Below are 11,155 nucleotides of genomic sequence, written 5' to 3' on the forward strand. Positions count from 1 at the left end.
TTTTGTGATTGAGAATGTTGGTCGTGACAAAATTGGTAGAAATATGAGAGCATGACCAACCCGTTTCCCGTCCTTCTAACGGCTATAATCACAAACTCAAATTATAAATAAAGTTTCACTGTGAGAAGAAAAAGAAAATCTGTTCCAAACCCTTCGACAGATGAAATTTGTGTATCCCCAATTATTAGAGCATGTCTTCAAATACTCCTACATGTGTGCCTTAACTTGGAATTGCTACTGGACCCTGCAACAAGAATCAAGAGCATGCAGTGCACTTTTGCACTCTTAAAAGTCTTGAAACCCAATTTGGTAGAAACAGAGCAAGACTTTTTTTTTTTTTTTTTTCAGTTGGCCACAAAGAGAGTTCAACTTTGGTGGCAGCATCTTTTTAGCTCAAACTCTGTAATTTCTACGCCCTCCTTCCAAGTTGATGACGCAACTAGCTGGGATCAATTTTAATAAGCATCACAAAGAGAAATAACCACATAAAAACACGGCTGAAAATTGAAATTCAAGCATATTTCAGTCCAAAATGAAGAATTTCTACTCTGGGGTCAAATCAATGTTAACAGTTTCTTTCTCTTCCACCGAATAAAGTTGAAATTTAAATTTTCACATCAAAGCAAAGGTTCTCTTTTCCACGTGAAGTGTGACAAACCAGTTAGACTTCATCTCTCAGAAGGTTTGCTCCAATTTTATATTTGCCCATGGGCCATGCATGATGCAATCCATATTCCACCAAAACAATTAAATATAAAAACAGAGCCCCATCTCATGTTATTATAATATACACCCATATCATAAGAGTGTGTTTACATATCGAGGGCACAATTTCTTGGGAAATCCAAACTTGCATCAGCAAGATTTTCTGTAACAGAAGCAATCTGCAGGAAAAAACAAACTTTGGTTTAGAGAAAAAAAAAATTACATATGAGTACTGAGCTTTAACGTAACCAAGGTGTCAACATCCCCAATAAGCTATCGGGATTTGTGGGTCGGGGGTGGTGGTGTCGAAAAGTCATTGCCAATCACACACGAGTGATTGTCACTTGAAGATGAAACCATACCCAAAAATTTGACTTTTTCTTTTCTTTCTTTTATGTCTTGTATATATTTTTACCATATTTTTCATATGCTTCTCTGTGTTCGGATTCAAACTCAGCTTGTCACGCTGCTATTAAAATATACTTGTCTTGGACGTTACTTCACAAAGATGTAACATTCAACACATTAATTAACAGAGCAAAAACATTATGATAATGATCTCTCTCTCTCTCTCTCTCTCTCTCTCTCTCCTTTGGAGTGAGTGTGCTGTGTTGAGCAAATATATTCTTCAGAGGAAATCCAAAAATACAACAATCTTGACAGATAATTCTGTATTACTATCTGCCAAGATTGCTTTTTCACTGCAGTTTGATTATTATTATTATTATTATAACAAATTAACAGTATTTGGGAGCCTGTGTATCTTATTGCAGAAGGATCAATTTAAAACGCAGATTATCATATGCAGCAATGCAGCAACATCAGATTTCCAGAATATGCGTTAAGATACGTTACTGAATAAAATGCACTCAAAACCCCCACGACTTCTAATGCATTTATGAAGGGAACAAAGCTTACCAACTATTGTTTTCTCTTTCTTTCTTACTTGCACTCAAATCCCTAAAGTTCTCATCTTTTTGCGTGGATATTGTGTCTCTTTTTTCTTTTTCTTTTTTTTGTCATTCTGGATATTGCGTCTTTGGCTCGTAGACAAAAAAAACTATGTCGTCTCATAAACCCGGCAAATCAAAACATAAAACATATGTGAAACGGGCAAAATAATTGGATTTATTGCTAGTTAACTTAACCATAATTACAACTGAGAACTTCACATTTCATCACAGAGACATAGCAGTATGTCAATGTGAAACATGATAATCTCTCTCTCAGTAAGGCCAGAAACAAAAGGGCTGCTGATCTTCCATAGGGAACACAAAATTACTAGAACTTGCAGGCGGCTCATCATAGCAGCTATCTTCAAGTTTTAAGTAGGGTGGGGGCAAAAGGGTCCTGCTGAGATCATCATCTTCATCTTGTGAGAAATCCGACTGTTCAGCTGGTTCAAAGACATGAGAAGAATCAGCAGGCTCCAACAACGAAGAATGGTTTTCGGTGCAATGTGGGCTATCTGAGTCAAAAACATCACTTTTGGCAGAACTTGCATCCTCTTGCTTGCATACCACCATTGGCACATTATCAGAAGCTGCTGCATTTGGAGTTGCACTTTGGGGCTTTACATCGGATGAAATAATATTGTTTGCATCATGTAACTCCAGATTTCTTGTTCCAGGCTTTCCTATATCTTTCAAAATCACCATGTCCTTGAGGGAATCAATCTGTTCACACAAAGGAAAAATTAAACCATTTACTATTTTCTGAGTCAAAAGAGTTAACAAATTACTCAAATGAGGCATGCTGATCATATTGAATTTATTTACCTCATTCTTCAAACTTCCGTTCTCCTTGAGGAGATTGTCATGATCAGCCTTGAGCTTGTCAAAGCTAGCTTTCAATGAGTCATACTCCTTCTCCAGCTGTTTGTTCTTAAACCTCGCCCGCCGGTTTTGAAACCAAATTGCAACTTGGCGAGGCTGCAAGCCAAGTTCTTTTGCAAGTTGGGCCTTCCTCTCTGGTTCAAGCTTGTTTTCTACCTCAAAGTTCTTCTCCAGAAACTGAACTTGATCCACTGTAAGCCGCCTTTTCTTTCCTGGTTGATTAAGGCTTGCATCATAATCGTCATCCCCATTTTCTTTATCAATCGGTCGGAAGAATGACCTATCCAAGGAGTCTTCTCCACTTGCACTTTCAAAATGAACCATTGAATTTGAACCTGGAACAAAAACAAGGATCACCCAAATTTTAGATGGCCGCACCTTTTTCAATAACTCAATAGTGTAAATTTCAGATAAGCGTATTCGGTGGGGTTTTCTCTATATATCTTTCTTCTATTGATGAAAGTCTCCCCATTTTGTTTACAGAGAGGAACTCAAATTAGCAACTACAGGATGAATTCATTCCAGAAAAAAAAAAAAAAAAAACAATTACAAAACCAAAAAAATCTTACAGAAACGCAATAGAATATTGTGAGAGTTTATGCAAAAAGCTTCAAACTTTCTAATTAGCATGCAAAAAGCTACAAACTTCCAATCTTAGCATGCAGAAAGCTTCAAACTTTCCATCTTAACATGTTGGTCAAGCAGATTTACCCTGTTGATCAACCGAAACAGGTAACAAATAGTCGAAAGAATGTCAAAGATCCAGAATTTTTTTCAAGTAGTAAAAAAGTTCTGCCAAAATTCGAATTTTACACATTAAGTAACATAATTTAAAATGGGATGAGCGAAAGTTTCAAGCTTTACAGTGATCAATCTAAGAGCAACGAAATATAACCAAAGTCAAACGAGAAAACCCATTAGTTTGAATAGCTGAGAAAGGGAATGGAAAAGGAAAAAATGAAAAATGAAAAGAAAGGCAACAATCCCAACAAGAATAAAAGCTTCAAACAGATGGACAATAGCTAGCTAGCTCAAAGGCCCGAGAACCAACAAAGTAAAAAAATGCAAAGCAGATATAAAATTACCATGAAAAGAGGAGGAAGAAGTGGGAACCCAAATAGACTCAAGAACGTCAGAAGAGCAAGGGAGCTTTTCGTTTTGGAAAATAACATTCATGTCTGAAGCACTGTAGAGTTTCCCACCCGCCATATATTTATGTGTTTTATGTATTTATCAATGTTGTGTGTGGTTGAATTCCCAGGGGCTTAAAGGGACATGTGTTGGCTTCAATCTAAGGATTACGGCGAAAAGAGCTTCTTGTGAGAATTACTGTAATGTGGAAAGTCTGAGAGAAAATAGAGCTCACACCCATCACTCAGTGACTCAGAACAAGTAGTGGAAGCAAACGGCTTCAGATGAAGAAACAGACAATCAAGCAGAGAACGGTGACATCTTGGGTTTCTATGAAGACGATGAAGATGAAGGAGAAGCTTTTGCTACTATGGGATTTTTTTTCTTTCACCCCTTGGCTACAGCTTTTGCTGCTATGGTTGGGAACTTGTGAAGGCCAGAAATTTCAAAACATTGGGAGAGAGAAAGAGAGATTCTTCCCTTGGGGGTAGAGCTTGGTGGGGTTATAAGGAGCTTGGTGAAGAGACAGGAGGCTTTCTTTTCTGGGAGAGAGTTGACAGGTTGGGTAAATGACCAAAGTGCCCCATCTGTTTTCTCGTCTTATCCAACCTGTTGCTTGTATTACTAGAAAATAATAGGTTTCTTTTTTTCTTTTCTCCAAATTAACAAAACTAAATGTTTGAATTCCAAGGTCTCTCTCTAAAGGGGAATCTTGTTATAAGCTAATCATTAATAATCGTAAGTATTGTAAAAAGATCTGGTAGTTAAACTTGTGACTTAATCGGATTCCCACTAAGAAAATGAAGTTTTGGGTTCAAAGACATCTAAATTGTCCGTTTGAATTATATATACTGGTGCTCAATGCTCATGGTTGTTGATTGATATTGCTCAACAGCGGGTCAATGTCTCCATCTCATTTTCAAAGCATTGGGAGGGGAAGTTACTGCTTGATGCATGCAAAAGTATTGTTTTATGACATTTTCATAACTCAAGATGATCAAGAGGGTTATGCAAAATACTTCAATCTTTTTCCTATATTTACTATGTTCATCACATCCAAATAGAATGTCAGGAAATGAACCTATAATGTATATCAAGTTAAAATTGTCTTTCATATACACAAAATGATGTATATCAAGTTAACACTCTACCTCATGTTCAACCATATAAGAAATTCAAACTTAAAAATTCTGAAACCAAAACTCTAATACCATAATAGATTATGCCCAAAACACTTAAGTTATTAAGGAATTAGCCCAAAATGCATATCAAGCTAACATAGACCAAGTTAATTATAAATTTCTAGTCTTCTACATATATTTAGTATAAAAATTTAGGATTTTGTAAGATCTAGTCGTCCACAAGTTAGTGGGCAATTTTCAACCATTGATGCATAAAGAGTCAGATAGCCAGCTTGTAAACGAGCAGCATAAACATTATTCAAGAAATCGCCCAATTAAAAGACAAGCATTACTCAAACATGTATCACATTATATGATTACCCTGTTAAAGAGTAGTGAAGCTATTAAAAGAGATAAATTGAAGAATAAGAAGAGATAGATGAACCTCTAAAAAAAAAAATCCTTAATATTGAAGAAAAATAAGAAGGAGGACAGTTTGGTAAACGGACGGGAGATACCACAAAAAACAGTCTATATGGATGACGAGGGAGGGATCAGAAGGGTCATGGCCCCTATGGCCCCTATGACCCTACCACTCTTATTTACTTTTCTAGGCTTACTGACTTCTGACCTACCACTCTCCCTCTCCGTTGGCTCGACCGGCGCAACCTCACCCAGCCGCCGCGTTTTTCAAAATCGGCTCTTTCTTATTTATTGGTTTCATATTCCAATTTTTATATAATAATATATATGTGCTTACGACTTTTTTTTTTTTCTCAGTCAAATATTTCGGTCGACTTTTAGAAGATTTTTAACAAGTCGGCTTTAAGCTTAAACATTAGGCCATGAGAGCCATGTCATTAATGTCATCCAAGATTTTTCTTTCTTTAAACTGACAAGATTTGAACCAATAGCTTATCACTTTCTCACCTCACTCTGCAACTCCACTCGAAAAAGAGTTTGATGGGCTCTCGTCCAAGATTTTTCCAACTCCTTGTTCACTTTGCAACTTGCCCATTTTGTTGTTTATTTTCTTTGTAAAGAGATTATAAAAAAAAAAAAAAAACTGAATTCGCAGAGCAACTCTTGAATCTTGCTGCTTTTGCTAGTAACTGTAATACTGTAGGGTAATATTATTCTAAGCTAAAATGTAGCAATGCTCTATTAATTAAGATTCGACTTTATTTTTCTTCTCTCAACTTCAAAAATTAAGAGATGATTATAATAATTTTTGAAGTTGAGAGACGAAAAGTAAAACGGTGTTTTAGTTGAAAAACCATTGATATATTTTAGCCTACCAATTTGACCAGAACAGTTTGTGGGTCAAACAAATATATGGGGACCTTAGAAGTCTTTAGGGGCATGGTTATGAATTGAAGTTATGTACTGGCCACGAGTCTAACAAATTCAATCTTAGATACAATATAAAATATGCTTGTGGCTTGAAACTGTGGCACTGGCAGGCCGGTAGGCTAGTTGCAAGTTGTGAAGGATGAGGATGGAGATAGTCAACAGAGGTTGGAGCACACTCCGATAAGCGAGCGGTTGAGTGTGTAAAAAGTCAAGGCTGCTAGCTAGTGGATGCTAATACCATACGGTTTGAAATTGAATTTAGGCTACTCAAACTCAATGTCAAGGGTTTGCTTCATTTCAACTTTTCATATCACATGGTTGACATCTTAGCATGGCATGGCTTCTTTGATCAGACTCTTACAAGTAGCTTACAAGTTCTGCTCTCATACTTTCATATTAAAACTTATAAGTTGGCTAATTAGAAGAAATTGGGCTCTTTTGGGCACGTCCTTATCAGTTATATCACATCAAGCATGGTTATATGACATAAGAAAGAACAACTTGAGTCATGTTTTTGATATTTTTGGACCAAAATTAGCACAACCTAATTTATGCCAACAAGACATATAGCAGCTAAATACAGCATGCAAAGAACTTACGGCATCACAGTGTTATTCAAAAGCCCCCAGACACTTTTTTCAACTCATCATTCAGCACACTCTGGCTTACCATGCATGACTAATTTGCAGATAATTAAGAATTATGACCAATTAGGACCTGCAAATCATGCCTGGTGATTATTCTTTGCTTTCCCTTTAAGTAATTTGGCAACTGATATAAAACAGAAGAAGTAAATCCAATGTACATGTGCGATTTACCAACATAGAAGTACATAGCTAGCCTAGCAGCAACATATGCACTCACAATTGGGAGGATTCGGATCAGCACAATAATGTTCTGTCTCTGTGGCATCAAAGACGACGCTTTTGTCCTTAATGTGGATATAACAGTTAAGCTGGTCCCCAGGATTCTCTCTTTACCAGTGCTTTTGTAGCAAGCTGGATCCATATCCTCGCTTAGTGCACCATTGCCAATAAATTACAAAGAAAAAAACTATTTCTTATTAAGGATTAATATGCATGCATTGAGGAATATGAATATAGCATTGGTCTTGGTCTACTTTTTAACTTTATTTTATTGGTTGCTAGCTTGAGGCATACCTTTTTCTCTGTTGCCTGCCACATGCATTGCTGCTAGCTACCTAGCAAGTCCTGATGCTTTCCAAACTGGAGATGCAAAATTTTCCCAACAGCTAAATACTTTTTTGAACACCCAAATGGTGTCATATTCATAAAAGTCATGTCATACAATACAATGCAGGAGCTCATGTGTTTTGGTGTTGCATTTGCATGTAAAGGTAAAATCTTTCTTTTTCCTGCCAACTGGTTCCTAGAGCAAAGTAGCATGTAGGTGCATGCCCAACTTTGTCATTCCCAGTTAAGCACTATGTTACACGGAAACTTCACTAAGCTGAAGAATGGGAGAGTGTTGGACAATTGAACACGACTAGCCTTGGGCACGGTCAACTCCTTGCTATATGAGTCAAGGCCATTTGAGTTTGTAAATGTTGATGGCAATGGCATTGTGCATGAGAATAACCAAAAGGGTGTTAAAATTGAGATTGGAGATTTGTTTTCCAAAGGGCACTTGAAGTCTATGACATAAACATGCAATGTAAAGTTCTTTCACAATTCACAGAGCAATAATGCTAAAGTGATCGACTTTTCTTTTTAATATATAAAAATTGGCACTTTTCTGTCAAATGTTTTTGTTTTAACGTTGGTATATTATTAGACTAGAAGTTATTGGAACACGACACTAATGATTTGCTACGACATGAGCTCCCTAAGATGCATTGCAAAGCAACCAACCATTTCACTCGTAGACTCATGCACTACCCTCAAAGAACTCAAACAAATCCACTCCCAACTGCTCGTTAAAGGTCTTCTCAACGACCCTCACCTTTCTGGCCAATTTGTTGCCACCATAGCCATCAGAAACCCCAGCAATTTGGGTTATTCCGGTAAAGTCCTGGACCAATGCGAAAACCCAACCCTCTTCACCTTCAACTCCATGATCAGAGCCTATTCTAAAAGCTCCACGCCATCCAAAAGCTTTCACTTTTACAGCAGAATTCTCCAATCCAGGGACAATTTTTTACCTGATAACTACACCTTCAACTTCTTGGTTCGCACTTGTGCGCAGCTTTTGGCACGTGAGACTGGTCCTTCGGTCCATGCTGCATTGATTAAATGTGGGTTTGAGAATGACCCCCATGTTCAAAGCGGGTTAATTTTCATGTATGCTGAATTGGGTTGCTTACATTCGTGTCATAGAGTGTTTGGAGAAATTGTTGAGCCTGATTTGGTATGCCAGACTGCTATGGTGAGCGCCTGTGCCAGATGTGGTGATGTTGGTTTTGCAAGGGAGCTGTTCGATGAAATGCCTCAAAGGGACCCTATTGCTTGGAATGCGATGATTGCAGGGTATGCGCAATGTGGGAAGTCTAGGGAAGCCTTGAATTTGTTTCATGTGATGCAAATGGAGGGTGTGAGGGTCAATGAGGTGTCTATGGTTTCAGTCTTATCCGCCTGTTCCCATTTGGGGGCATTGGATCAAGGGAGATGGGCTCATGCATATATAGAGAGAAACAAGCTACGGATGACGGTGACTTTGGGGACTGCCCTCATTGACATGTATGCAAAATGTGGGAACATAAATAAGGCCACGGAAGTGTTTTGGGGTATGAAAGAAAAGAATGTGTATACTTGGAGTAGTGCACTGGGGGGCCTAGCTATGAATGGATTTGGTGAGAAGTGTCTTGAGCTTTTCTCCCTTATGAACAAAGAAGGGGTTCATCCAAATGAAGTTACGTTTGTTTCAGTTCTAAGGGGCTGCACTGTTGTTGGACTAGTTGAGGAAGGTCGTCAACATTTCGACTCAATGAAGAAATTGTATGGGATTGAACCTCAGCTAGAGCACTACGGGTGCATTGTTGATTTATACGGCCGAGCTGGGCGTTTAGATGAAGCCCTGAACTTCATAAACAGCATGCCAATGAAGCCACACGCGGGTGCTTGGGGGGCTTTGCTTAACGCTAGTAGAATGTACAAGAATATGGAAATAGGTGAGCTTGCCTCGAGGAAGATAGTCGAACTAGAGGCCAAGAATCATGGTGCTTATGTGCTTTTGTCCAATATATATGCTGATTCCAAGCTATGGGATGGAGTGAGTAATGTGCGGCAGACGATGAAGGCTAAAGGTGTGAGGAAGCTTCCTGGTTGCAGTGTCTTAGAGGTTGATGGTGAAGTTCATGAGTTCTTAGTAGGAGACAAGTCACATCCGAGGTATAATGAAATTGAGGCAATGTTGGGAGAAATCTCTAGGCGGCTGAAATTAGCAGGTTATGTGGCTAACACCAATCCTGTGCTGTTTGATATAGAAGAAGAAGAGAAAGAGGATGCATTGTGTAAACATAGTGAGAAGGTTGCGATTGCTTTCGGTTTGATCAGTTTAAAAGAAGGCGTGCCGATTAGGATTGTGAAGAACCTCAGGGTCTGTTGGGATTGCCATGATGTGACCAAAATGATATCTAAACTTTTTAACAGAGAAATTATTGTAAGAGACAGGAATAGGTTTCACCATTTTCAGGATGGGGAGTGCTCTTGCAAAGGTTATTGGTGAGTAAAATGCTCATCAATTCATGGGTCTGTTCACAGTTCAAGTCCTGATTGTTGTCTCTTAAACTTGGACAGCTAGAAAGAAGAAGAAACAGAAAGCTGATTATTTATTCTTTGTTCTCTGATATCATTTGCAATTTTTATTTGTTGTATACTTCTTTGAAAATGATCAATAAAGCACTACTTTCACCATCTTTTTCTTTCTTTCTCTGTCTAGAGCTCTGATATTGATATTGGACTTGATATCTGCTTATATGTAATGAATGGGCTATTAGCTACAGCCCAGCCAAGCCCACTTCAAAAGTTTTAAAGTCCTTCTCCACCCTTAGATCTTAGCCCACACAACCCAGAAGATCATCCCAACTCATTTCTCTAGGCCAGTATTTTTTTCATCCCAAGAATTCTGACCAGTGGGTGTCCTAATCAAACAAGTTTCATCTTAAAGTGATGGAAATGACTTGCAAGAATATATTAGAAACCGACCAAAATCTTTATTCACAATCACTTATACAGGACAGGTTCAATTAATCTGATAAAAATTCAAATGGAAATTACTTGTAAAACCGAAATAACCAGAGTCACTGAAATGGTCCTTCCACTGTGACCAGTCTATGAATACAGAAAGAGACATTTCCCAGAAAAAATCTACACGTCCTTTGAAAAATCAGGCATGGCATCCTCGCTTTTTTTATATTTATTTATTGTAAACAAACCTTTCCGGCCAAGTCTATGTTCGGGTTGGTCCACTTTTTATTATTTTATTATTTATAATTAAATTAAATTAAAAATGCAATCATGGGTTGCTTAATTAGGTGCTGAGTGAGTGGTCTTTAGAACTTGACTCAAACAGAGTGCTGGAAAGGTTATGAGTTGGGAAAATTCTGTTCTCATTGGCTTTATTGATCTTGCAGCAGTGCAGTGCAGAATAATTTGACACAAGTTCAGAACCAATTGACCAAATGCAATTCTGGCAGGAGTTTTCCATTAATTAATTAGGATGCAAGATCAATACCTCACCCTAATTTCAATTTAAGTACTTATCTAATGCTTACATAAGCATCTAATATTTTCAAGCTCTGACCTTCATTATTAATAATAAATCTCCAAGGTCAATGGTAGGCAAGCAGTAATCTTCGACTCAGATATGATCAGCTCTAGGCTATTATATTTCTGGAGAGTCAAAGCAAGACCTTCTAACTAATAAATAAAAGGTTACGTAAATCAATGTGTGAAAAAAATCAAATGCTTTGATGAGAAAAATAGTATATTACAACTTATTAGGAAAAAAAAAAAACTATTATATTACAAATTGGCTAAGCATTTACTCTTT

At 37.6% G+C, this 11,155-nt stretch overlaps 2 protein-coding genes across 3 annotated transcripts; one reads left to right on the plus strand and one right to left on the minus strand.

The window, feature by feature from the left end:
- Positions 1 to 1,810: 1,810 nt before the first annotated feature.
- Positions 1,811 to 4,186, minus strand: LOC117616579 (homeobox-leucine zipper protein HAT5-like). Of its 2 annotated transcripts, none has more exons than XM_034345938.1 (3): positions 3,909 to 4,186; positions 2,484 to 2,875; positions 1,811 to 2,381 (listed from the first exon to the last, which is right to left on the minus strand). In XM_034345938.1, exons 1-3 carry the CDS (start codon positions 3,910 to 3,912, stop codon positions 1,932 to 1,934), a joined length of 846 nt encoding a protein of 281 aa, XP_034201829.1. In that variant the 5' UTR covers positions 3,913 to 4,186; the 3' UTR covers positions 1,811 to 1,931. The 2 variants fall into 2 exon arrangements, with proteins under 2 accessions (XP_034201829.1, XP_034201828.1); XM_034345937.1 differs by having other exon boundaries at positions 3,626 to 4,185.
- Positions 4,187 to 7,981: 3,795 nt separating this feature from the next.
- Positions 7,982 to 10,017, plus strand: LOC117614585 (putative pentatricopeptide repeat-containing protein At5g40405). Its single transcript, XM_034343447.1, has one exon. It carries the CDS (start codon positions 7,982 to 7,984, stop codon positions 9,827 to 9,829), a length of 1,848 nt encoding a protein of 615 aa, XP_034199338.1. The 3' UTR covers positions 9,830 to 10,017.
- The last annotated feature ends 1,138 nt before the right edge of the window (positions 10,018 to 11,155 follow it).

This window comes from Prunus dulcis, chromosome 1 (genome assembly GCF_902201215.1).
Source record: "Prunus dulcis chromosome 1, ALMONDv2, whole genome shotgun sequence".
Taxonomy (NCBI): domain Eukaryota; kingdom Viridiplantae; phylum Streptophyta; class Magnoliopsida; order Rosales; family Rosaceae; genus Prunus; species Prunus dulcis.